The sequence below is a fragment of the Penicillium pulvis genome (genome assembly GCF_028828015.1).
Source record: "Penicillium pulvis strain IBT 33274 chromosome Unknown contig_7_segment1_segment0, whole genome shotgun sequence".
In the NCBI taxonomy this organism is placed as follows: domain Eukaryota; kingdom Fungi; phylum Ascomycota; class Eurotiomycetes; order Eurotiales; family Aspergillaceae; genus Penicillium; species Penicillium pulvis.
This window is the reverse complement of record NW_026643079.1, coordinates 2,728,504-2,755,239: the sequence shown is the minus strand read 5'-3', so window position 1 is coordinate 2,755,239 and position 26,736 is coordinate 2,728,504. Positions and strand designations below refer to the sequence as shown.

General features: G+C 49.7%; 8 protein-coding genes across 8 annotated transcripts; 3 read left to right on the top strand and 5 right to left on the bottom strand.

Annotated features, from left to right (window-relative positions):
* Positions 1–220: 220 nt before the first annotated feature.
* Positions 221–1,309, bottom strand: N7503_009004 (40S ribosomal protein eS7; the record flags this gene model as incomplete). Its single annotated transcript, XM_057068551.1, has 3 exons — positions 221–584; positions 674–756; positions 1,088–1,309. The coding sequence occupies 3 exons, from the start codon at positions 1,307–1,309 to the stop codon at positions 221–223; spliced, it is 669 nt and encodes a 222-aa protein (XP_056919406.1).
* Positions 1,310–1,770: 461 nt separating this feature from the next.
* Positions 1,771–2,829, bottom strand: N7503_009003 (Rab family GTPase; the record flags this gene model as incomplete). The annotated part of the gene is made up of 3 exons (XM_057068550.1): positions 1,771–2,399; positions 2,617–2,680; positions 2,746–2,829. 3 exons carry the CDS (start codon positions 2,827–2,829, stop codon positions 1,771–1,773), a joined length of 777 nt encoding a protein of 258 aa, XP_056919405.1.
* A 7,140-nt stretch (positions 2,830–9,969) lies between these two features.
* On the bottom strand, positions 9,970–11,698 carry N7503_009002 (uncharacterized protein). Its single transcript, XM_057068549.1, has 6 exons — positions 11,223–11,698; positions 10,854–11,168; positions 10,739–10,801; positions 10,598–10,670; positions 10,163–10,531; positions 9,970–10,071 (listed from the first exon to the last, which is right to left on the bottom strand). Exons 1-6 carry the CDS (start codon positions 11,597–11,599, stop codon positions 10,039–10,041), a joined length of 1,230 nt encoding a protein of 409 aa, XP_056919404.1. The 5' UTR covers positions 11,600–11,698; the 3' UTR covers positions 9,970–10,038.
* Positions 11,699–11,907: 209 nt separating this feature from the next.
* Positions 11,908–14,644, top strand: N7503_009001 (putative phosphoketolase; the record flags this gene model as incomplete). Its single annotated transcript, XM_057068548.1, has 7 exons — positions 11,908–12,070; positions 12,128–12,202; positions 12,250–12,637; positions 12,691–13,000; positions 13,053–13,673; positions 13,730–14,555; positions 14,607–14,644. 7 exons carry the CDS (start codon positions 11,908–11,910, stop codon positions 14,642–14,644), a joined length of 2,421 nt encoding a protein of 806 aa, XP_056919403.1.
* Positions 14,645–16,568: 1,924 nt separating this feature from the next.
* Positions 16,569–17,559, top strand: N7503_009000 (RTA1 domain-containing protein; the record flags this gene model as incomplete). The annotated part of the gene is made up of 2 exons (XM_057068547.1): positions 16,569–16,764; positions 16,820–17,559. 2 exons carry the CDS (start codon positions 16,569–16,571, stop codon positions 17,557–17,559), a joined length of 936 nt encoding a protein of 311 aa, XP_056919402.1.
* A 451-nt stretch (positions 17,560–18,010) lies between these two features.
* Positions 18,011–18,638, top strand: N7503_008999 (guanylate kinase; the record flags this gene model as incomplete). The annotated part of the gene is made up of 2 exons (XM_057068546.1): positions 18,011–18,017; positions 18,070–18,638. The coding sequence occupies 2 exons, from the start codon at positions 18,011–18,013 to the stop codon at positions 18,636–18,638; spliced, it is 576 nt and encodes a 191-aa protein (XP_056919401.1).
* A 270-nt stretch (positions 18,639–18,908) lies between these two features.
* N7503_008998 (uncharacterized protein) lies at positions 18,909–21,632 on the bottom strand (the record flags this gene model as incomplete). Its single annotated transcript, XM_057068545.1, has 1 exon — positions 18,909–21,632. One exon carries the CDS (start codon positions 21,630–21,632, stop codon positions 18,909–18,911), a length of 2,724 nt encoding a protein of 907 aa, XP_056919400.1.
* A 784-nt stretch (positions 21,633–22,416) lies between these two features.
* On the bottom strand, positions 22,417–26,424 carry N7503_008997 (translation initiation factor 3 subunit CLU1; the record flags this gene model as incomplete). Its single annotated transcript, XM_057068544.1, has 4 exons — positions 22,417–26,046; positions 26,106–26,161; positions 26,226–26,285; positions 26,388–26,424. 4 exons carry the CDS (start codon positions 26,422–26,424, stop codon positions 22,417–22,419), a joined length of 3,783 nt encoding a protein of 1,260 aa, XP_056919399.1.
* Between the last annotated feature and the right edge of the window lie 312 nt (positions 26,425–26,736).

The following is a 26,736-nucleotide window of genomic DNA, read 5'->3' as shown; positions in this document are numbered from 1 at the left end:
GCTATAAAGGGAGGACAAACCATGCACCAAGTCAATGGAAAGGGCACACATAAATCAAAACCCGTGAATGCATTTTTTGGTCTTTTCACCCGTCATGCCTTGGATCTAGTTGAGTTTCAAGACCTAGAAACAAGTAACCCAATACACCTCCTTTCCTGTCCTGTCCCTCCATTCCTTCAAAACAACACAGAAGCAAAGCTTAAACCTGGTGGTTTATAGCTTAGTACTCAGCGCCGCTCTGGGGGAACTCGAAAACAACGTTGCGGCCGGTCAACCGACGGTAGACCTCGCCGTAAGCGTCGAGACGGTGGTCAACACCACCCTTCTCCTTCTCGTCCAGAACAACCTTGAGGGTCTTGCTGCCGTCCTCCTTGGTGCGGATGCGCTTGCCAACGATCTCGACGGGGTAGACGAGGTCAGTGAGGATGGAGTCGTGGACGGCGGTCAGAGTGCGGGAACGGGGACGCTTCTGAGTCTGGGTGGAGCGCGAGTTGACGGAGCGCTTGGGGCGGGGCAGGATGCGGCGCTGAGCCACGAAGAGGACATGGCGGTCAGAGAACTTCTTCTCCAGCTCGCGGGTGAGGCTGTTGTCGCAATTGGTTAGTCTGAGTTCTTTGTATTGATCCGTGGAGTGGTTGTTGATTTGTGTGCAAGATTAGGTGTCGAGTCTTACCGCTGCTGGATCTTGTGGAAGCCCTGGAGAAGGGGAACGGGGACGAAGACAACGATAGCCTTCTTGCCGTGGCCGACCTCAACCTGTGATAGGAATTCATGTTAGAATGTCTGATTTCAACGTGCGGCGGGCGCACACAAAAACATCAAAACCCAGATTTCAACCCCAGAAAAAATTGTCGACGGAATTTTTTGGTCGTGGTGTGTCGATTGTGTGTTCCCATTGTCGTGTATGCCTCCCTTCTATGTCGGTATTGCCTTGTTGTATTGTCTGGCAGGGAATTGAGGCGATTCGACATTGTCCATGATATCTTTAAATTTCCGTCTCTTGCTCCGATCACACAAAACCGCACAGAAAAATTCCGTCGACACATTTTCCAGGTTGATATCCGATAGGCGTGGGCGCAATTCTTACCTCACGGGCAGAGACGAACTGCAGGGGGCGAAGGGTGGCCTTCAGGTCCTGTGTGTTGCTCTCGAGGTCGAACAGAGCACCGGCAATCGCGGTCTCCAGCTCGGAGGGGTTCTGCCGGGACGGCGAGTTGAGGGCAATCTTGTTGACGGCAGCCATGGTGAGCAACGGGGTGCTGCGGAAGGTGCTGGTTGAGATGTCGGCGGAGGGGAGGTGTTCTCGCATCAAGAAGCCAAATGGGAATTTGCTGTGGGATCGTCACTTTCGCTTAGGGTGCGCTTGGACCAAATCAGGTTTAGCGTGGTTTCTTTAGGGGATTGGTGGTCCCGTGACTACTCTGCCCTCGGCTTCTTCTGATTGGTCGACTGTCAGTTACGTTCCAGACTTTCACTGCTTTTGCCCTTAGTGTTCCAATGTTTAAGAAACAGTGCGGCTTCAAGACCCAGACTCTCTATACACTCTAGAAGATTTACTGTATCATTGACTTATGAGGCAAAAATTGGTGATATACCACAGGATGTGCAGTGGAGACATTCAAGTGTTTCCAGTGATGGAAGCAACTAAAATGTAACTGGAATAACGAAGGAGAACAAGAGAATAGGTATGAAGACGCCAGGAAATTGCGGGGGATGTTGGAGAAGAAAAAAAAAAGGTGGAAAATGGGAAATGGAAACCGAAAACACAGATCAACAAGCGCAGCCCTCTTTGGCTGTCGCAGTATTACGGTCACCCAAATTAACCCGAGAATCTTCTCCGGAGCGGCTACCCAATGCAGTCTGGCCAGCTCCAGCGGCGCCCCGGCCGGTCTTCAAGCTGCTTTCTGGGATGGCATTGGCAATGGCTGTGAACACATCCACCACATTGGTTCCAGTCTTGGCACTGGTCTCAAAGAACAACAACCCCTCCTCTTCAGCATAACCCGTAGCCTCACGAGTCGACACTTTGCGGGCATCGCCGGGAGTTGCATCCTGCTCTTCTCCTTCCTCGCCAGCCGCTCCATCGCTCTCGGGGGCAGTCGACTCAGACTCGACATCTTGAGCAGCGGAGGCATCGCCTCCGTCGTTAGTCAAGTCCAGCTTGTTACCGACGAGGGCGATGACAATCCCGGGGCTAGCCTGGCGCTGAAGTTCGGCCACCCAGTGTTTCGCCTTGGTCAGCGAGGAGGGCTTGGTAACATCGTAGACCACGAGGGCGGCCTGGGCGTTGCGGTAGTACATCGGGGCGAGCGAGGCGAACCGTTCCTGGCCTGCGGTATCCCAGATCTCAAACTTGATTGTGCGCGAGGGGAGAGTGCATTTCTGTGTAAGGAAGGCGGCTGCATATTCATGTTAGTCCATCCATTTTGAGTCAATATAGAGTGTAAAATGGACGTAGTGGGTCATTTGAATGGATTGCCACTAGTGTAACACCATGCAAGGACTATTGCGACAGAGATAAATGTATGACCATGATAATGCGGTAGCATCTTCATTCATCTTTGGCGGGTGGTTGGAGGGGAGGGTGTGGGTAAGCAGAATGGGGGGCTGTCTTACCGCCGATCGTTGGCTCCTTGTTCTCTTGGAAATCATTGTTGACGAACCGAAGGACGAGAGAGGACTGTAAGCAAGCACCATGCTGATCAGCTACTAATTTCCTGTGTAACGTGGCGAAGAGAACTATACCTTTCCCACGGCAGCCTCTCCCAGCAGCACGAGCTTGACACTGCTGCTAGGCTTGGGGGCATTCGCGCCCGCTGATTCGGACATGGCAAGGGTTGACTGATTAAAATGAGGAGGAATGGAAAGGACCGGTTAGGCCGTCGTGCAGGAAGCGACGCCTGTCAAACAATTGGTGATCAGGCAGAAGGCTGAGCTGGCGAGATTCAGCTGGGACCTATGAAGCTGGCGGCCTGAGACGTGAGACAGAGGCTGATATACAAGAAATTGTATTTCTTGAGAAGGTCACAAGAGGGTGTAGTAGGAACTCCAGGAAATGTCGCAAGTGGAAGTGCTGGGAGGTTCTTGAGGATTGAGATGCTTAGGCGGAGGTCGATGATGATGAACTTACCCTATGTAGTTTAGCGCGAACTCCATGTCATATTGTCACGTGGTCCTGGCAGTATACGCTGCATAAACAATACATTGGAGGTGAAGGTTTGTAATCCAGGGTATTCGGGCTGATTCACTGAGGGCTGATCCTTTAGCATAATCGTAAAATTCGAGGTGTAGCATTTGGACTCAGTCCCTGAGTTTGTTCATTGAAGCTTTAACCGTTTGGACTCAGTCCCTGAGTTTGTTTATTGAAGCTTTAACCGACCGGGGCTACAAACCCTGAAGGACTAGGACCGAAGAGACCATTAACTCCAAACTATCAATCAATTAGCGTGTCCTTCTTGGTATATACTCCACAGTTGTTGATGGGCATCAGGGGGATTTGGAGTGGGGGATCGGTACTTTTGTAACTTCTAGAACGGAGCTCTGTAGTGCTACGTTGGCAGATCTCGTGAACATTGCAAGTAGTCATCCTCCAAATGACAATTGGGCGCCAATTTCCTTGTACCTGGGAGTGAATAAATAAACATTCCATGTTGACCTGGTCGCCAAGGCCGTCCGATCGCCAGAGGAATCAATCTACATAGCATATGCATCCAGTGCATTGAATTGTAGAACGAGAATCTAGAGCTTCACGTTCGCACAAACCTCGTTCCTGACCAGGCTAGTGCCCAACGGGTATGCAAGATGATGTCGGGTACAAGCGACTGGTTGGGATGCCTCCGCCGACAATCTGACAGGGCCCACATACAAAATCAGACCGGTTCCTGAACTCGTCAGTCCCCAAGCAAATCTGCCCAATGCTCAACAGATTCTACCTGCAGCTGACAAACCGACACGACAGTTGACAAGTCTGTCTGGATATATGGATTCGAACGTGGTCTAGACCGGGGATCGGGGAGAAGACAACCGATAGGCGCTTACGTTCAGGCGCGCGGAGACGTACAGATACACAATGCAAGTGAAGTAAAAATCCCAAATATAATATCAGTAAATCATGCTAATTGACCGTGGGGTCGAAGGTCTATTTCCTTCTGGTATAAACCCATGCATCCCATGCAAACAATAACTTCCTTCCCATCTAACCATAACGCCGAATAGTAAACAAATAACCGGATAAAATCAACACATAACAACTTTTTGAGAGATCAAAAGAAAGGCAACCCCGGAAAGTCATATCAGAGAGAAAAAGTGAGGGTGAGGATGTCGGAGAGAAGGACGGGGTGCCGAGAAAAAGTAATAAGGCGCACATGCGAAGACGAAAAAAGTCGAGAAACGAGATAAAAGTGTCGACGCTGGGGGAATCCGAAACCGATGCAGAATAAGAATTAAAAGGGGTATAATAGTTGGTCGCGCAAATCCGGTGGCGAAACGTAGACAAGGATATGACCGAAAATAAGACAAAGCAGAGCCAAAGTTCAATAGTGTTACAGATGTCTGATATCAGGATTAGTGGTTGTTCAGTTGGTGCCCAAAATAAGGCGAAGTCTGACTCACCGAAAGAAAAGTGTCAACTCCAACGTAGAGGCGTGATGTCCTAGCGCATCTGCGCTCAGGGAAATCCTTGATACCGAACAAGTATGAGGATCGGGGGTATCTTGGTAAGGCGATTATTTGGGTGGTGGTGGTGGACCGGGCTTCTTAACACCGGTTGTATCATATGCTCCGCGTCCCATGTTGAAAGCAGAGAGATCTCGAAGGATCATATTTAGTTCTGCAGAAGACATCATAATTAGGATCAAGTTTGCGAAAACTGGCGATTTGGAGGGTGTTGTAGTTTGGAAAGTTGAGGAATGAGATGAAGAACTTACCAAATAAACACGACCACGAAGGATCTTATATAGTTCAGTTTATCGGCCGGGGATTCGAGCGCCAGGCAAACGAGCTCCCAATCCAACCCCCCGAAGTCAAGAAAAAACGACGAAAAAAAGCACGGAACGGTTCTCGACAAGGATGACGGTGATAGACGTATGCGGTCGAGATCGGAAAGGAGATCCTTTTTAAAGATGACCACTAGGACGTTGCGGGCACCAGCAGATTGTAGGGCAGGAATGTGACGACACCCGACAAATAAAAATGGCGGTCTCGAATGGTGTAGAAAGAGGCTCGACAGGTCGCCGCTCGTTGCTTTTTATGGGCTTGATCGTATCGAATTTATTGACCCAAAGTAATTCGCAATGATAAGCGCGAGGGTGGCTGCAGAATCAAGTTCATGAAAATCGCGATCTGAACCAAGGATAAACGGCAGAGAAGGGATAGTTAAGCCGGCAAGGGAGGCCCTGGAAAGGAGAAAGTGCCGCGGAAGTGACCCGGTAGATCCGGTTGAAAATCCAGCAAAGACGTATCGCAAGGGAGAGAAGGGAGAGGACAGGGACAGGTAGGGGCGTAGTATTTGTTTGGTCGTCAAGTATGTCCAATACTCCAGGTCGAGGGAGAATTAATTAGGTCCGAGAAGAGAACTTGGAAAAAAGGGAACGATTGCGTAGATATATAGAAAACACATTACGGATGATCATCCTTTTTTTCCTTCTATTTGATAAAAAAAAATGAAAGAAAAAAAAAAGAGTTCAAAAAAGGAATCAAAAAATAAGAAATGAATTAAATCCGAAAAAAATTTAAAATAATGAAAATCGAAAAACAAATCCATCAAATCCGAAAAGGAAAAAACAGAAAAGTAAATTGCCCAAATAAAATCAATAAAACACTTCATTTGCAAATCCTCTTTGTTTAGAGCGGCTCTCCCGTGCCTGCGGTCCCGGGGAACTGTTCCTGTTCCCCTTAACGTCTAACGCCAAGGGCGGCCGATCAGATGCTTTTTTGCTATCAATCAAAACTGGATCCATCATAAGTGCTATTGATACATCGCCCTCCGCCACTCTCATATTTGACCTACCTTGCTCCTATCCTTCAAAAGTACCGTGCAGTACAGGTGATTTTCCCCGACCCAGAGCTCTCCACTTTCCCAGGGGAAGCTAGGAACCGAATCTCCGGGCAGCCTTTTGCATGAGTGGAGAACAGGGAAGCAGCCGCAGGAACAGAAACGGATCCATCCGAAGAGACAAGTTCTTTACTCTCCTTACGCTCTCGCGTGGTTCGGGCTCCATCGGACTGATGGATTTACTAAGCTCTCTTCGTACTAGATCCCCCATAGAAAGTTGGGAACTAGCCTGTCTCAACCATTCCCAGGGGTCCCTGACGCTGACATATGATGCCTAGGTACGGGCTACGTATCTGGGTATCATATCCCCTAGCCAACCTAACAGGTGCGATTTCACGAGTAATCAAGTTCAGACATCTGGTTTCGCCATCCTTCGCGCTATCATTTTTAGTCTCTCCTGATTATTACTATGTATCTAAATGAAGTTCCAACCGTCCTTCAAAAGATAAGTCGTCTCGGGATGCTTTTCTCTCGCCCCGGCCAATCGCTGCTCCTATCTCTTCCCCCCTTGATCTCGTCCCCAAACAAAGCCAATCGTTGAAACCACGCCGGACACTTTTTTTTCTTTTCTTTTCTTTCGCGCCTTGCACCGCCCTGTCTCATCCCAAATTAAGAGACTCTTCCCGCACTAATCCTTCAAACCAACCGATCTCGATCACGGTTCCCACGATCCTGTTGGGAGTGGACAAGTATCCATCATAGGGGGTGGGTCCCCGGGGGCGCGCGCTACCAGGCCCCGAAAACTCCATCATTACGGCGCGTCGATTCGAAAGCCAAATCAGAAGCTTTAACGAACCCACTTCTGGTCTCGGTTACGTATGAACATTCTTTTCGCCTTCTAGCCTTTCTAGTTCTCCCGGGAACTTGGGTAGAGTGGCCCACTTCGCGGTATGCGATGATACAAGTGGCACACTCTCCACCCCCCCCGTAAATTCTCCATCGAAATTTTTCTGAACTCCTTCCATTCGGGAACTGCAGAAAGCAGTTACGGGGGATCCACCCCCATATACCCCTATCTTTTTAAGGGTACACACAACGTACCCAGCCTCTTTTGTTACTTGCGTCAGCTCTCGCCACACTGGAGCCTGGATATGGCTATGGTCTTTTTTAGGCCTATATCACCTTCCTCTGTTAGATTAGGTATTAATCAAGTCCGCGTGCTCCCTATCTTTTCAAGCTACTCTCGCGTAATTGGGAAATCCTGTTTCAGCCATGCCTAATGCTGATATCATCTATAGTAGACCGGGATTAAGGCTAGGGTATAGGGTGCAATAGTGAAATCGATAAGTCCACCTACTATCTACCAGGCTTCCATCGCTATTGCAATCGGGCCTGAAGATCTACCGCGGAATTGTAGTCCGAGGCCGTTAGCGAGATCGAGTGGTACCCTAGACACGGCAGGGTGAAACTTAGAAAGGCTCCACGCCACGGGGAAGGCGACAGGCTACTCTCCGTACAATATTCCCTTTCTTTGCTCCATCTATCTCGCAAGTTGCTTATGTGAATGCCGCCTTTGCAAGCCACCTTGCTCCAGGACCATTTCCTATTCGTAGGACAGGGGAATTGATGATGATCCTCAGTGGGTCCACACGCGGTAGAAAGGACCCAAATAATGGGGACCTCACGGTATTTACGTTGCAGTAGACTGACCCGATCAGGAACAGTTGAATGGATACTCGGGCCACTTAGTCGAAAAAGGGTAAGGAAGAAGGAAGAAAACGAGCTTCCTGTTTCTTACAGTGGAGACGGCATGGAAAGTACCTCGGGAAGACCCCGTTTCTCTTACAGCTAGAATGACGCTAGAAACGGGAGAAGAGGTTGACGCCTTCCAGAATCAATTAGTCTCCAGTCTCTTCCCTTCTAGGTGTTTACTAGCCGGCCTAGATGTCCGTCCTCCCCGTCTGAATTCCCCTTTATTTTGAGTTTTTTTTTATGAAAATTTTAAGGTGTTGTGTTCGAAAATGGCAAGATTTGCAGTTAGACTATAACGGCTAGGATCCAGGGCTCTGGGTTCAATTTGCCTCTTGCTGATCCAGTCGGATGAGCTTGCCACAGCGGGTTCCTGAACGCGTCTCCAGACTTCGGCTCGATGCATTAGTCCACCCGCAAGGAACAAGGTTTAGCGAATTGCATGAACCGCTATTTTGGCTTTTTGGTCCGATGGTGATTACGCAGGGAATTGCAATATGGGGAGATTAATATGTTGAGTCGAAGGACTCCCATAGTACAAATTAACCTGACTCTTATCGAATCCTCCGATCGGCCATGCATTGGCAAAGGAACAGTGTCACGGAAGAAAAACCGCGACTTGGTCAACCGCCTTACAGCGCAGGGGTATCCTTGTTGAAAGATTTCTTTGTTTCAATAGATCTCGATACGTCAATTGCTCAAGATTGTGGCGGCCGTTGGGGATTTAATCTCGGACTGAATGGTCCAGACCATCTATCCCAGTCCCAAGTAGTTCACAATAGCTCATCAATATAGCGCGCAAGACCAAGACCAAAATTCGATGTCATTTTTTTCCGAGCTAGGGCTCCGCGGAAGAGAAGCCGGACGATCCTAGGTCCCAAAAAAATCACTCGACTCCATCGAAAGCTTCTGGAACAAGTGGACATTTGGCAGAGTCCACTTTGGCTGTGGTATTCCGGTTGTACTCCGTACGTTGTACTCCGCCTGCATTTATCCGATATTCTGGAACCCGGCATTGATCCGCGACCTCGAGTGGACAGGTGGAGATGGTAAATTCTGGATGTGTCAAAGAAAAAAAGTACTCTGTTTGCTTCCCCGGGACGCGATCTGTTAATTTTCTAATTCGCCCAGTTTTTGAGCATGAACTCCCTTTGTTGAGATCGCCGGAAAACCGCACGGCGACACCCGCAAAGGCAATCCGAGATCCAGACACCAGTGGATAGTGTTTTCCCGAGTGACAGCCTCAATTCTCGACCTGTTCCACGAATTACATCACAGAAATAGAAAAACAAGTAGGTGTACTAAGAAAGACCGAATGACGATCGTCGGCCCCAAAACCCATCGTGTCGGGTTTGATCGTCTCCTTTTCCTCCCTGGCGGGCCCCTGACTCTCATGACGCAGCATCAGAAGGAATAGTTATTTCAGATTTTCAGATGAATCGAGCCAAACAGAGTGCAATGTGAAGACGCCAATCTGACCCACTGGGCTTGTTCTCTCTAGGGGGCATTCCTGGGGCCCGGCTTCTTGCTGCACTTCCGCGGCCAGTTGGAAGATCGATACGGTTCAATGGTTAATGTTTCCAGCCACACTAATGTCCACCAGTGGAGCCATAAACCAGCTTCTCAAATGTGCGCCTCTGCCCCTTTCGCTTGGATCGTCGCATATGATGCACGATCACAACAGTACAGTCTACAGGTGCTATCTACCTGCACATGTACAGTCTGCATCTTTGACCTTGCTGTGTGCCATCATTTGACTTGCATGCGATCGATATGTATGCACTGCACAAGAGATCCAAGCAACATTGAACCTAGATGTGGCACTGAATCTGTGCAGATCATCCCTATCTTCAAAAGTACGGAGTACATGAGCCAAGGTTACAAATTCCTTCGATCTCATTCTCTCCGATCGCGATCCTCTCCCTTCCCGCCTGCATACTGATCGACAGAGTCTCGGGGGGAACGGGAATTCCGATGCAAGCTGTCGAATCCGACTACCAGGTTTGATGCATCACATTCATGTCACCCGTGGCACCCCCCACTTGGATCTTCAGTAGATTAGACTCAAAGCATTGCAATGGAATGCAGGGACATTTCTTTTTTGGTAGCTTTACTCCCAGGAATGACAAAGAATTAAAAGCCTAAATATGACTGCAAGTTCCTGGTTATTGCTATCATGGGTGAATTTACGTATGTGTCAATCATTCTTAACGTTCATGTCACCTTAACCTGTCATATTTAAGATTTGGAATTTAATAGATCTCAGCTCTTTTGTGACTAAATCCGAAATCGATACCTCATCGGGTACAAACACTATACGCCATTTCAAACTATATTCACAAATCTCATTAGCAAACGAATACACCCTGCTTCGCGGATGCGGATGCACAAATGTAAAAGCAAAACAAGCCACAGTCTTACCTGTTCATTGGTTTGGCAAATCAGCACTCGAGGCCCCTTGCCGTCAAGGGAGATATCTTTGACTGTCTCGTCCCCCGGCCCCTTGTCATTAGCTCCCGAGTCAATCGCCACACCTAGGCTCTGGCATTGCTCAACCAGTGTCCGGCGCAATAATGCGCTCTTCTCGCCAATTCCGCCCGCAAATACGAGTGCGTCTACCTGTCCATTTAGCTTTACGTAGTAACTCCCGATATAGCCTAGGATCCGATCGACCATGATATCGAAAGCTAGTTTGTGTGTGTCAGGTGCGTCCGCAACAGCTATTTCTGCGAAATCAGTCGTGCCGGTTAGAGCTTTCCAGCCGGACTTTTTATTAAGGATTTCCTCGGCCTGAAATTTGGTGCATGAGCGATTAGACCTCTACTTCACTGGACTCTGATCGGATTTTGTCCTTACCGTGCTAATATGCATTTCCTTGGTGCTGCCGGGACTTAACTTCCCCGCCTCGCTCGTGTAGTGGAAGACCAACCTAGATCACGGTTAGTATCTCCACTAGGGCTGATTTCCGAGGTCCAGGTAGCTGGAAAGGGAACCCACGAGGGATCGATGCTACCACTTCGCGTTGCGCCGGGTAACCCAGCTAGGGGTGTAAGGCCCATTCTAGATGTTATCAGTGGACCGCACCATGATGAGAAAGGAAGATATGGCTCACGAAGTATCAATCGATTTTCCATCCTTGATCGCGCAGATCGAAGCTCCGCTGCCAATATGCATCGCGATCACATTAGTGGATTCGACGGGTTTACCCAGGAATTGTGCGACCGAGCGTAGAATGAATGAGTAACTGATTCCGTGGAACCCGTACTTTCGTAACCCGTTTGCTTTGGCGATTTCCTGGTTGATGGGATATGTTTTCACGTGGACGGGCATAGTCTGATGAAATGCGGAGTCGAAGAAGGTGATGCTGGCGACGCTTGGAAGCTCTTCTTTGCAGAGGCGGATGATTTCTAAGGCTGAGAAATTGTGTCTGGTTCGATGGAGTAAGTGACATGCGCGGAGATAGTAGGCATAGTTCACTTACAACGGAGCAAGATCTTCTAGTTCTTCAAGATGGTGTAAACTTTCGTCGTTGATCGTGACTGCTTCTTTGTAGTCTCCTCCATGGACTACCCGATGACATATATATGCGAGATCAGTCTCACTAGCGACCTCGGATAGCTCGGGGTCATTGAAGCAGCGCTGCAGAATGTATTTAAATGCATCCTGAGGCGTATCCAACTTCTCTTTCAGTTTCTCTTGAATTTTGACAGGGCCGCGCTGGTACTTGAGTGCAGGTGGGGGAGCAGTGATACCCGACACCTGGGCATCGGCGATAGCTCTTGGCGGGTTCTCGTATGTATAGAACGTGACTTTGACCGAGGATGAGCCGGCGTTGACGGCAAGAATGTATTTTGTCATATTAAAATGGTGATATCTCGCGCAATGATGAGCTATTGCTGTGATTTTGGATCTACCTGAGTGGTGGGGTGAGAGTGAGATGTGATGTCAAGGTTACGTTGGGAGCTGTGACGTCGTGAGGGACAAGCCGGATAATATACCTACTGTGCCCTGTATGGTATGACCCATGCATTAGGCAATTGTAGTTCCCACGTTATTTAATCTATTTCCCTGTGTGGCGTTTTCCATCGACCCTTTCCCCGCGACAAAAAAAAAATATCAACATTCACTTACTATATCGTCGAATTCCACTGATCTATCCACCCGTCATGCCCGGAGAAGTCATCGATCGGCCGAATCCACAGCCCTTACCATCACATCTACCAGATTATTTGGAGCAGCTGAAAGTCACACTTCCTCACGAAACATTAGATCAGAAAGCATGCGATTCTCTGCTCAAATTCCGCCGGGCGGCGAACTACATCGCCGCAGGTATGACATATTGGCATCTTGAAGTTTTGTAGATGTTAAATTCTAACATATACAAAGCGATGATTTTCTTGCAAGAAAACACTCTTCTTAAAAGACCCCTTGAGTTCGACGACATCAAACCCCGACTACTGGGTGAGTCACCTTGACAAAATTTCGGTGCAATCGCTAATTATTGCTAGGTCATTGGGGAACATGTCCCGGGTTGGTACTCGTCTACTCCCACCTAAATTACATCATCAAAACAATGAACCTAGATATGCTCTATGTCGTTGGCCCAGGACACGGAGCACCAGGAATCCTAGCCGCACTATGGTTAGAAGGGTCGTTGGAGAAATTCTATCCCGAGTATTCTCGGGACGCCCAAGGGCTTCATAATCTCGTATCCACGTTTAGCACAACAGCTGGACTCCCAAGTCACATCAACGCCGAGACTCCGGGTGCGATTCATGAAGGTGGAGAGCTGGGATACGCCCTAGCTGTATCATTTGGTGCGGTTATGGATAATCCCGATTTGATTGTTCCTTGTATCGTGGGTGATGGAGAGGCTGAGAGTGGTCCAACGGCTACGTTCGTGTTTGTCCACCTTTTAAACGAACAATGCTAACCCTGCGCTTGTATAGATCCTGGCATGCCATCAAATACCTTGACCCCAAGGAGTCCGGCGCCGTTCTTCCAATCCTCCATGTCAATGGGTTCAAGATCAGCGAGCGCACGATCTTTGGATGCATGGATAATAAAGAGCTTTTGGCTCTCTTCAGTGGATACGGATACCAAGTCCGGTTTGTGGAGGATTTGGATGACATTGATACGGATCTACACTGTTCAATGGTGTGGGCTGTGAACGAAATCCACCGTATCCAACAAGCGGCTCGCTCTGGAAAGCCCATTGTCAAACCTCGCTGGCCACTGCTGATACTGCGCACACCCAAGGTAGGCTTTCACTCCCGATTTTTATTTTGAAAACATGCTGATATGTTACCAGGGTTGGTCAGGACCCAAGATGCTTCACGGGGACTTCATTGAGGGCTCGTTCCATTCGCACCAGGTGCCATTGCCCAAGGCAAAATCCGACAAAGAACAACTGGATCTACTTCAAAAGTGGCTCTCGGGTTATAAGCCTGAGGAGCTCTTCACAGAGAATGGCGACATCATCGATGAGGTCAAATCCGTGATCCCGACCGAAAACTCCAAAAAACTTGGTCAACGCATTGAAGCATATAATAGCTACAAAGCACCGGACCTTCCCGACTGGAAACAGTTTGGCGTGAAGTCGGGCAATGAAGAAAGTTCAATGAAGGTAGCAGGTAAACTGATCAATGAACTCTTCATCAGGAACCCACATAGTGCGCGGTTATTCTCACCAGATGAGCTGGAGAGTAACAAGCTAGATGCGGTTCTTGAACAGACGGGCCGGAATTTCCAGTGGGATGAGTTCTCCAACGCTCGCGGGGGGCGTGTCATCGAAGTGCTCAGTGAGCATATGTGTCAGGGCTTCTTGCAGGGGTATACCTTGACTGGTCGCGTGGGAATCTTCCCATCGTATGAAAGTTTCCTGGGAATCATCCACACAATGATGGTGCAGTACGCTAAATTCATGAAAATGGTCAGTGTGAAACCCTCCCCATCTATCCATTTTGAGCATGCCCTAAAAACTAGCAGGCCGAAGAAACCAAGTGGCATTCCAAGAATGCCAGCTTGAACTACATCGAAACCAGCACCTGGACCCGTCAGGAGCACAACGGCTTCTCCCACCAAAACCCCTCATTCATCGGATCGGTCTTGAAACTGAAACCAACCGCAGCCCGCGTCTATCTACCACCAGATGCGAACACCTTCCTATCAACACTACACCACTGCTTACAGTCCCAGAACTACATCAACTTGATGGTAGGCTCAAAGCAACCAACTCCAGTGTACCTGACACCTAGCGAAGCGGAAAATCACTGCCGCGCAGGCGCATCCGTATGGAACTTCTGCAGCACGGACAACGGACTCGACCCAGACGTCGTCCTGGTAGGAATAGGAGTCGAGGTGATGTTCGAAGTCATCGCAGCTGCAGCAATTCTCCGCGAACGTGTACCAGACCTGCGTGTCCGAGTGGTCAACGTGACAGATCTTATGATTCTAGATAACGCAGGCGAACACCCGCACTCGTTGTCGGATGAGGCATTTGATCATCTTTTCACAGCTGACAAATGTATCCACTTCAATTACCATGGATACCAGACTGAGTTGCAGGGGTTACTTTTTGGTCGGCCGCGTCTGGAGCGTGTTTCCATTGCTGGGTATATGGAGGAGGGATCTACTACCACGCCGTTTGATATGATGCTTGTCAATCGCACTTCGAGGTATCATGTGGCGCAGACTGCTATCCAAGGGGCTGCGCGATTCAATCAGAAAATCCAGGTCCGGCATCATGAGTTGCTGGCTGAGTTGAGTCATAACATTGTTGAGTCGAGGAAGTTTATTATCGAGAACCATGAAGGTGAGTACTGCCCTTTAGGTTTGGTGGAACTTGCATGCTGACTGAATCTAGATCCCGAGGGCTTGTATGAGCTTCCGAAATTCAATTAGATAGATGAAGTAATAGTGGTAATTGAATAGATCATGTTATAGTACTTAATAGACTTTTAAAGATAATGTGTACTGTAAATGAAGCTGAGCCTGCCGAAGAAATGGCCTTCCATCTTCCTTGACAAGAACCCTTTCTCTTTCTGATTTACCGTCGTCTGTGAATCCATGGGCAATAAAGTCGTCCGCCCACTCCCGCAGCGAGCGTCCCTGTTCACGTACGGCGGTTGCAATCGAAGCGAGATCCTGGCCCAAAAGAGGAAATGAATGAAACAAAGAAAGGGGCTCGACTTACTGGAAAGCGTCTTGGAGGAGAAAGGCCTGAAATGTCAATGCCAGCCAGGCATTATAGGTGAAGCATGTTGAGCATAGTCTGTATAAGGGCAAAGGCAGTAAACATAGTATGAGAAGGTATTACGACAGAGGAAGGACTTGCAAATAAGCCCTTTATAGGTGGCAGGTATGGAAAAGATCTCAACCCAGGTCCGCGGGCGAAATTACCCTTTACAGCGATATATGGTGCGCGGAATAAGCACTCTATTGGTATATCCTGTTCGTGAGCGCCACCATCACTTATTACTTTTTTGCGTCACATTAGACGCCGAGTTCATGTCCACCTAGACCGCTATTTGTCGTCCAGCATAATTTAGAAACACAGGTGTGCATGATGGCCTAGGAGGATAAATTAGATGAGGACACTGATTCCCATATTTCAGTCACTTTTTAATCTACATGTCATCTTGGTCTGTATGTGAAATTGAGACCCAAAATTGGAGCTTAATCTCGTATACTGAAGATGAGATTAGGTATTGAAAACTGAACGTGTCGAGCATCAAAGTAATCAACTGATCAGGCTGCACGTAAACATATGAGTGGACAATTCTCGAAATGGATGTTCTCTCTGAAGATCTCGCTTTGGTTGGAGACCATGTCTTCCAGGTGCATTGAGGCTGCAAGCCATCAGTTGACAGATAAAGGCCCGCAGACCGAGACATCACTGTAACGTTGCCAATTTGCAATGTGTTAGAGAAGATAATAGCGGTGAGGCCCGTGCATACAAAATCAAATCTGCTCGTTCAAGCCTTCCCTTTACGTCAACGAAGCCCAGGTTTGAACGATCATGAAAGGACTCTTGGCACGTTCTTACTGGCACATTCCTACCATGTTTCAATTCCAGAAGAAACACTTCAAACAGACTGATAATGGCTTACGGATGCCAAGACAGAGGCTCCGGCAACGTCGGATCGGACTTAGGCTAGCGAGTGGCTGTCTCCACCGCACTAAACCCAGAATAGAGGAGCTTGCGAGATTCATGCTTTACACGCGGACAGACACGTCTAACCGGCCCGAATTCCTATCAGATCTGGTCCATTTTGCCTGGTTCCTGGGCCTGGAAAGTCATCGCTTACAGAAGACAATGCATTGGTTCCGCGAGTTGGTTCACCCAGGTTGTCTGTACCCACCTATTCAGATTTTTACTGCGGATTTGATACTGCATGACACAAAAATTTTCCTGTATACGGAGCCCAGAGCATGAAACGGGATTGATTTTGTCCGATGGACCGTCGGCAGGTCTGTAACGGAAAGAATTTGAGTGTCAGGTCCTGTCATTAATTCTGTCCACTATTCGTGGACCACCCACTTATTTATACTTGCATGATCGCAAGCTTTCTCTCTCGGGGTTAGCGTTGATGCTCGACTTTACTCCGCGTCGCTTTATATACGTCGCACCCATTCGTTTACTATCATCTATTTCCTAATCCCACTCTTTGTGGAGTACAGTACATCTTTCTTACCCAGCTGTCAGCTACCTAACAAACGACCCCGCTCCTTGTCTTCAGCCAATATTCTCGACTTATACCCCCTCTAGACCGAGTTCGCGCATCTTTGATTTTCATACACCAGTTCAGACTGGGTTGCATTCATCATGGTCGACAAATCGGCCTTGACGGTGGGCTGCCACGCCAAAATCGAAGGCGTCGGCACCTCCTATGGATATGTGCCGCATCTGTCAGCGGGAATTGTCTTCTGCGCTCTTTTTGGTCTGTCGATGATTGCGCATACCGTTCAATTCTGCTGGAAGCGACAATGGTGGTGTGTAGTTTTTAGCTTGGGATGCATGGGTGAGTGGGATGCAAAAGAGTTTAACCGACGCCATATAACTAACAAGTGATATAGTGGAATTGATCGGATGGGCTGGTCGAACCTGGTCGCATGAGTGTCCGTATAACGGTACTGCCTTTTTGATGCAGATTTCTACTCTTATTATTGGTAAGACGAATCATTTCCTGATGTATACAAACCTCCGCTCATTCTCCCTAGCCCCAACCTTCTTCACTGCCGGAATTTACGTTCTCCTCGGCCGATTCATCCAAATCCTGGGCCGCGAATCCTCCATCCTGACGCCCAAACTGTACCTCTGGATATTCTGCACCTGCGACATCGTCTCACTAGTGGTTCAGGCGGTCGGTGGTGGTCTCGCGTCAATTGCGGTGAACCAGGTCAACGGTGACACTGCACCCGGTACACACATCATGGTTGCTGGTATCGTGTTCCAGTTATTCTCCATCACCATCTTTGTCTTCTGCGCTGCAGACTTCATTCGCCGCTCCCTGCGTCACGGTCTTCTCCAGCCTTTGACTGGCTCCCTCCAACCGCTACTGTATGCTATGGTTTTCTCCGTGCTGTGTATCTACGTTCGGAGTATCTACCGTACGATCGAGCTGTTGCAGGGTTGGAGTGGGTATCTGATTACTCACGAGAAGTATTTCATTGCGATGGATGGTGCCATGATGGTCGCTGCGGTTGTGGTTTTCAACTTTGTGCATCCTGGTTGGTTATTGCCGAAGGATGGTGGTTTCAAACGAGCGGTTTCTACAGATGAGATAGAGATGACCCGCGCTTCGGAGAAGTTCTAGTTGCAAGGCTGACTCGTTTATTTCTTTCTCTCCTTCTGTTTTCCTATATACCTTAATGTGGTTGATTGGACTATCTAGAGCTTTAGCGATAACGACGACCATAGACTTGTGATTAATTCGAATAATGCAAAACGCGAATTACCCCAATCATAGCTCTCATAGCTGCTCAAATTGAAGTAGTATATTCATTTTTAAGAACAACGCAATTGGCTATCATCTTATCGTGATTTCATATCTAGATCTCCGGATGCGACAGCGATAAATATTGATACATACAAATACAGGAACGCACCCCGCATGCGTAATACCACGCTCATAACGCCGATGATAGCCGTAAATACATGTAACAATAAATTACATATCCCACTTCAACATCCCGCCCACAACACTGACTTCCTCCAATTCTAGTCTAACTCCATAACCTGTCGCATAAGGCATTACCACCATCAAAATGCCTGGTAAGCAGCAAATAAATCAGCCCAACCCAATAACGCTCACTAACCAACCCAGCCCCCAAAGATACCAGACCAATCGTGATCTCCGGCCCCTCAGGCGTCGGCAAAGGCTCCCTAATCGAGAAGCTCTTCTCTAAGCACCCCGACACCTTCGCTTTCACAGTCTCCCACACAACCCGCAAGCCCCGCGCCGGCGAAACCGATGGAACAAGCTACTTCTTCGTCGAGCACTCTGAATTCGACAAGCTTGTCTCCGAAAATGCTTTCGTCGAGCACGCACAATTCGGCTCAAACAAGTACGGAACCAGCCACAGGACTATCGGCGACCAGATGGCCAAGGGCCGGGTTGTTGTTTTGGATATCGAGATGAACGGCGTGAAGCAGATCAAGGAGAACCCTAGCATTCATCCTCGTTTTGTGTTCGTTCAGCCGCCCAGCGTGGAGATTTTGGAGCAGCGGTTGAGGGGTCGGGGGACGGAGAGTGATGAGGATGTGCGGAAAAGGCTTGCGCAGGCTACTTCCGAGCTTGAGTATGCGAATTCGCAGCGGGGAGTTGATAAAATTATCGTCAATGATGATCTGGAGGTTGCTTATAAGGAGTTGGAGGATTACATCTTTCAATAGAGTTGGGGGGTTATTTCTATAATTTTGTTCATTTGGTTTGTTCGATCTATGGATTCGCATATGAACGGATGGGATTGGAACAAAAGAAAAGCAAATGAAATGTCCAAGTGGACAGTCATACGAGCCAGAGGAATTCCAAACCAGCAGCCATGGGTATCAAAGTAAGAAAAGGTCGAAACGCCGAATTGAAACAAGCAGTCAGTGGGGAAGGTAGAGTTGTTAAGCCCTAGGGATAAAGCAGAAAATGTGTTGGATCAAGCCAACGTAGGTTTAGATGAAGCTAAGCTCATCGTCGCTGTCATCTTGTGAGCAAGGGATGACGGACTGACGTCGAAGAATCATGACCGGACTTGGAGCACGAGGGATCGAGGGCCGTCCAGGTCTTCCCCGGGTCTTCGATCGATGAACCTGTTTCTCAACGTGCTCCAAGACAGGCCTCGCAGCGGGCTGAGGCTGTCTTTTGTTGATAATTACTACCTCGACTTTTGATGCAGGCCTGGATGGTGGTACGCGTGTCGGATTGGCAATAATGTGGGTCGACATGTCGCGTAGAACACGACGATGAGAAGGAACTGGTTCCAAGGATGGGGATTTCGATAGGGAGCGATCAGACGGAAATTTAGATCGGCTGGGCTGTGTCTGATCAATCACAACCCGAGGGGCGACACATCGCCGTTTGAAGGGTCTGGTGGGCGAAGATACTACAGCCTCAATGTGCCGCTTTGTCCCGATAGAAGAAGGGGAAGAAGTTAGGCTTGGACTGGGATTCTCGAAACGATTTGACTCCGGAGAGCTAATGTCTGTTGAGCCGCGAACGCAAGGCGAACTGTTGGACATCGCAGAAGCCCGTCTCTTTGGTCCCGGGGTCGTTGAATTTGCTTTGACTGCTGGGGTACGAGCGACCCACTCTCCAATACCATCTTCCCAGCGAAACAGGCCTCTTTTCGGTCCCGCGTCCTCTGTTTCACTAGCCGACCCTAGGCTTGAATATGCTCGAGTTTGAATAGGAACGTTGGTTTCCTGGATTTCAACGGCCCACAGATGGTCATCGGGATCCCCAGTTCCTTCTGCAAACTCCATCGCAGCCTCTACGGCAACGCGGCCGAGAAGCATGGATAGTTCCGGGGCCTTAGTCAAATACGGGAGACGGGAGACAATTCGTCGAATTTCGCCTCTCATATCAGTATCCTCAGAACTGCTGAAACAGCGAAATGCCTGTCGAACGAACAGTGCCATTTCTTTGATCAAATCAGAGCGGAGCACAAGAGCTTGGGAATATTCTTCCACGGCAGTCGTTGATATCAGAAAGGGCTCAATTTTGTCAGCTAAGACTGCATCGTTGCACTGCAAAAGACAATCTGCCAGCAAAACGCAACCACGTCTCAATAATTGACGGGAAGGCAGTCTGAGAAAATGGGGGAGCGTTTCGGCTTCCATCTTTCTCTTCACTGCAAAACAGACATGATTGATGAGGTAGCCTGCCTTTGTACCATTGGCGTCATTTGACTCATCAAGCTTGCGAGATCGTGATATGTGCATGCCGCAAAGTGTTGCTAAGACACTTATAACATGGTTGCTCAAAGCATCCTCCACAGGCACAGGGCATGTCCGATTAATGTCCAGACAGCTTGCCGGCACTCTAGGAGTTCGTGTTGCTCTGGAATGAGCAACGCGGTCGCGGGTGGGTCGCTGTTGGGTGCGGATTTGCAAATCTTCATTTGTGAAAAACCCACAAGCAGAAATGAGTACAGCCTCAATTAACCGTGAGGACATGGCACAGTAATAATCATCCTTGGAGAATGATACCGTTGCTCGGGTCATCCACCTCGTCCATGGTGTGGTTGCTATCCATTCTGGAGGCAACACGCCCCGGTCAAGTAGTTTAGAAATCTCGTCGAAAATGTAAGCCTGACGATATGGGCCATTTTTAACATACTTATACAATAACCGAACGGAAGGTGTAGGAGACAAATTGTCGGGAACGGGCTTAAGAGCCACAGGAAGAGTGCAAGTTGTGCAAGTTGAAAGAAATGTTGAGAGCAGCGATTCAAAAGCATCTTCCTCGTGACATAACTTATCAAGCAATGCATAAGTAATTGAATCCGTCAGCCACTGATTTCGTATCATTTCGGAGACCAAATGAATGCCTTGGGCACGGACTGCTTCGCGCAATGGTTTCCACCCCTTACCATGGGGCGCATAGAACGACTCTAGCTCAGTGAAGTACGCATCGCACATATTCTCATCGCCTTCCTCATCTTCTGCGTCTTGCGCTTCCTGTTCGGTCGCCAAGTACTCTGGAAAGCGCCGGGCGACCATAGAAAGAAGGGATCGTGCACCCCGTTCCGGTTTGTTCAAAGTAGCAGTACGGCTTGTTTTGATAATCCGGGTTTTACCCAAAAATATTTGGACCACGCGATCCAGATTGTGTGCAATGTTGGCAAATCCGGTATCTCCAGACTGGTCAAGGAGTTCTTGCCACGGGCTCTTGTGCAGTGAATACCGATCACGAAATACTTGCACATCCCCGTATGATTTGGTTGTCTTATGTTGTTCTACAGACGGTTGCGATTGAGCGCTTGAAGGCAACTCCCACCTTTTGCCCGTGATCATCGGCGTTGCTAACTCGATCGCGCCAGGGAGGGTCCGGGTAGTTTCTGGGCTTTGAAGTGTGAGCCTTGTGCGCCTGCGCCCTGTCTTATTCCCTCCGCGCGTAGAGTATTTGTGCTTGACGCGGCGCTGGTCGAGCCTTTTCCCCGGAATCCATCCTGGATCATCTTCATCGGCGTCGGACCCAGAGTAGTTTTCTCTAGTACAGGGAGGTTGATATTCGTCAAGTTTTCGTTCCTGGGGCTCTTTGTGGCGCTCCTTGGCCCTTGACTCGGCCGCAATTATTGCCAGTGTCTCTTGATGCTTCTCGAGTCGACGGTAGATAGAGGTTAAAGGGCGTAGTACACGGTTTGCCCATTTCGCGGTGGCTTGTACTTCATCCATTGATGCTTTGAGTTGATAATTCTACCGGATAAAGGCATTCAGCTATAAGCAAACGCGTCAGTCTCGTCTCCAAAGGCGTTTGGTGGGGAGCTAGGCGCACTCAAGTAACGGAATGATCACAATCCTGTTTGCGACTGAGCGTGGAATCACCACCCTCAGCCTGCAAACATAGAAGAAGAGCTATGATGGTAAGATAAAATAAAATAGAGCTGCAAAGCAAGAATACCGCGCGTTAAAATGGTATGCAAATATGAAAGAGTCAAGGTGGAGGTTGGACTTGGAGGAACAAAACAAACTTAAGGTGGGTCATCCCAATACGGTTTAGCGTCAAGCATCATTGTGCAACTAACACTTTAGCCTCATGAGATATGTGCAGCAAGTAGAGCGAGATTATATTATATGACTTGATCGAAAGCTACTAGATATTGGAGATTGCACTATGTTCGTAAAATACACAGTCATATATGTTCTTAGATACTATCGTATCATCAATGCACGTCGAAGGGTTTTATAATACAACCAAATCCATGAAATTCCCATGCTATGCCCACCTGGGCAGAACAAGGCCAGTAGATCAAATCGTAAAGTGAACCAAAAAGAGAGGAGAGAGATCTAAAATACAGCAGTTTTCCGCTCATCAACCTTAACCCCAGCCCCCTTCCGTAAAACAATAATGGAGTATATTTTGTTGTTAAGACACGAGATGACCAAGAAAAAAAAAAGGATGAAAATCTGAGACTAAATGGAACTAAGAAGTCCAATCTTTATAAAACACAGAATATATCTATGCCTTGGACTGCTTGGAGCCCCGGAGCTTGGGGTTGGCAGCAGAGCGCTTCTTTTGCTTGGAGCCTGAAGCGTTAGAGTCACCGCCCTCGATAAACTTCAGCAGCTCGTCGATGCTGCGAGAGTCCAGAGATGAGCCAGAGGCACCGGCCGTGCCAGCGGTCTCAGGGGCGGTCTGGCCAACCTGGGGCTGAACGCGAGTGCCCATGGAAGAGGTACGCGGGTTGATATTGATGCGACGCAGACGACGAGCCTGGATATCCTTGGCGTGCTTGGCAATGGAGACAGCGTTCTGAGTCAGCTGCTCCAACCAGGTCTCAGCCTCCTTGGTGTTGCGGTCCTCGGGACCAAGCTGAGCAAGGAAGATGTTGTAGGCATCACGCATCTTGCCAACGGCAGCCTTGGAGTCCTGGTCGAGCGCCAGGGCCTGGGCCAGCTGGAAGAGGATAGTGGCAGTGTTGATAGACTCCTTGCCGAACAAGTTCTCACAAACGGAGAGAGAGGCCTCGAACCACTTGCGAGAGTCACCGTACTGCTTGAGGTGCTGCAGCATGACGGCGGCGTTGTTCATGGTGGTAATGGAGTCAGGGTGGTTAGCACCGTAGATGATCTTCCAGAGATCCATGGCGTGCTTGATGTACACCAGAGCAGTCTTGGTGTTGCCCGAGGCGTGCTCGAACAAGCTCAGGTTCAGGTAAGCAAGGATGGTGTCAGCAGAGTCAACACCCATGGTGCGCTCGGTGACAATGACAGCCTTGCGAGCCAGCTCCACAGCGGCCTCCTTCTCATCAGTCTGGTAGTAGAGCATGGACAACTGGTGGTACAGCTTGGCAACCTCGGGGTGGAGGATACCATAGATTTGCTCGTGCAAAGACAGAGACTCCAGAATGAGCTCCTGGCCCAATTGCTTCTGGTTCTGCATGAGGGAGATCCGGCCAGCCTCCAGGGCCTCTTCAGCCAGGGCACTGCGAGGAGAAGCATCCTTGACCAATGGCACAATGTTGAGAATATCATCTGCAAGAATGGTGACAGCAGGCTTGACCTCAGCAACCACAGGGCGGGAAGCCTTGTTGTCACCGCCCTTCTTGCCCTTACGCTTCTTGCCCTCATCGTGGCTGTTTCCGTTGGCATTGACAGGTGCAGGAGCCGGTGCCTTGACGTCAGCGATGTTGAAAGCGTAGTCGCGGGCACCAAGCTGAAGACCCAGCTTGATAGAAATGTCACGCAGGAGCTGCAGATGTCTGAGGGAGCCAGCCCATCCCTTCTCGAGAGAGAAGCGGTAGCGCAGAGTAACCTGCTTCTCAATCTCAGTCCGGAGGGACTCAGGAGTGACCTTCTCGAAGGAGAAGTCACCCTCTGGGTAAACCTCACGCAGAGACTGGTCAATCTCAGCCTTGGGGGCAGAGTTGACATCAGTGCCCAGGAGGCAGTTCAGCAAGTGAGCAGCACAGGGGGCAGCGAACGGAGCAGGAACGTTACGCAAGTAGCCGTTGGCAACGTGCTTGAAGGCACGAGCAATCATTTCCTGGACCAGCAGAGTGGACAAAGCTTGCAAACGGGCACCCTTCTCGGTAGAGAGCTGAGCCAGCTTACCGAGGTAACGGATGTTGATACCACGCTTGTGCAGCAACTGGGTCAATGACTGGCCATCCATGGGGAAGCCAACATCACCGTCGTGCAAGTCCTTAATCAAGTCAGGCATGATCTTGGACCGCAGGTGGTCACCGGCATCACGGACTTCCTGCTCATCCTGAGCCCACTGCTCCTTCTCCTCCTTGGTCTGGGGGACCTGACCGCTGAAAACGTCGGGGTTCAGAGACAAGTTGAATCCAGAGATGTCAACACGCTCCTGATCCACAGCCTCCTCGGTCTTCTCCTCAGTCTTCTCCTCGGTCTTCTCCTCAGTCTTCTCCTCGGTCTTCTCCTCGGAATCACCCTCGGCCTTCTCCTTGGGTGCCTCTTCAGCCTTAGCGGCACGGCGCTTCTCAACCTCAGCCTTGACGTACTGGCTCATCTTGTGTCTCCAGTACGACTCGACCAACTCCAATCTCAGAACCGACATGCGGTGGGGGTATTCGCCGTCACCAATCTCCTCCTGCCACTGAGCATCCAGAGGGGCAATACGGTAAAGGTCCAGAACATACTTGCGACCATCGGTTCCCAACAGACCCTTGGTTTCAACACTGCCCTGAAGATCGTGGCGCTTGTTATCCTTATCCCAAACAGGGTGCTGCTTAATGCGGAGTGCCTTCGACAGCTTCTCAAAGACAGGAACAAAGTCTTCGTGGGTGGCCACAACCTCCTTACCCTCAACACCACCGTAGTCGATCTGGTGCTCACCGGGCTCACGCTGCTTGAAGATTCCGGGGACAATGCTCTGACCGACAATACGCTTGCCCAAGTAATCGACAACCACGGTACCAGGGGTGAAAAGGCCAGAAATATCAAGCTGGTTCACAGCCTTAATACCGAGGACGTCCTTACCAACAGCAACGCGAGCAGCCTCATCACCACCCTCGGAGGTGAAAGTGCCAACACCATCAGCACCGAAGGAGTAGAAGATGTTGTTGTAAACGAAGATCTGAGCGTCCTGAGCCTCGGTGGGGTTCAGAGGAGCAACCTCGCCACGGGCGACCAGCACAGCACCGCGGGCGGCAGCCTCGTTGTAATCAGCGAACAGCTTGGAGGTCAGACGCTCCCGGAACACACGGTCCTGGACGGTGTCACGAGGCAGCTCACGGGTGGTCTGGAACTCCTCGTTCCAGTCACGCAAGGTCTCGGCGTTGTCCGCGCCGGAGATCAAGAAGCTCTCCTGTGAGCGGGTGATATCGGGCTGGTGAGCGTTCAGGGCCGAAGAAGTCGGGGCAACCAACCACGGGCTGTTGGGGATGGCATTTTGGAAGGGGAAGGTGGTCAAAAGATCCTTCTGGTTGTTGGCCTCCTGCAGGGCCTCGAAGGAAGCGTTGAAGGAAGGCGAGATGAGGGAGATCAGAGTCAGAAGAGAGTGGGCGCTGGCCTTCTTGGGGATCGTTCTCGGGAAGGGGTCGAAACGGCTGCTCGAGGACTTGTTCACGAAGAAGCCGGAGACGTGAGAGGTAATCTGGAACTGCTCGCCCTCGGTGGTCTGGACCTGCAAGTAAAGCAGATGACCCTTCTGGCGGAGGTGGTACGGAACAGGGTTCCACGGCGAAAGCGAGATTGACTTCACTGTCTTAGGAAGAGGGGCCTCAGACTGGGGCAGAATGGTCTGGAGCGAAGAGGGACCGGTGAGCTCGTACTTGGCGAGCGAGTGATCCTTCTCCGATTCACCGGCACGGGCGGCCTCCGCAGAGATGGCATCGTGCAGGGAAAGACCGGCAGAGATACCGTGGAGGATGTCAGTCCGATCTCCAGCAGCACCAACCAGCTCGCGCATGCGCACCACATGCATACGGGCCTCCTTCTCGGTGTAGGGCTCCTCAACAAGTACAATCTCGGAGTCGGCCTTCAGGTCGGGCACCTCGGACAGCTCGACGAAGTCGTTGACGCGGACGCCGTTGTGCTCCAGGTGGAAGCAGGTGTACTGGAAGGTACCAGGAAGCTCGACGATGGATTGGCGAACATCTTGAACCTGTTCTTGGCTCGAAACCTATGGGAAATTCGTTAGGGACCCTGTTTCATCAAAACCTGTTGCGATAATCTACCCACCATAACCTGGATCTTGTATGGTTCATGAGGAAGCTTCACGGTGATCTGGAAGAGACCTTGACACGAGTCAGAAAACCGCCGCACTCGTCCCGTCACGAATTCTTAAGCCATTGCACATACCACCAGCGTTCTCATCCTCCGCAGCAACCTCCACGTGGTCTCCGTTTTCCTGAGGAACCTCTATTTTAAGGAGTCAGAATATGTTCGTGTCATGTTCGGTCGTGTGCTTCTGCCGCAATTCGGTGTCGTGTGACAACTCGGAGGTATCGAGGGCGAACCAACCTTTCGAGGGCTCCAATTCCCCATTGGTGTGTGCCATTATGTCGAATTGATAAAAAGGATAGCTACGGTCGAGTCGACGAGTAGCTATCTGTTGTCGGGTCAAAAAAGAAAAAGGTAAGGACCTGCGGGGCAGGGAGAAAAAAGTCGCTATGATACAAGAAGAACAGGGAAACTGTAGCAGATCAGCAAAGACCCCGTACCCCGGAAATAGAGATGCAAAAAAAGAAAGGGTCCAGATGTATGAGAGATGGAAGGAGAAAATTTCGCGGATGCGGCATACCCTCGGAAGTGCTCGGGCGGTGGGTTCGGGGAAGGCACCGTGGATCTTCTCCACAAACCATGGAAGATG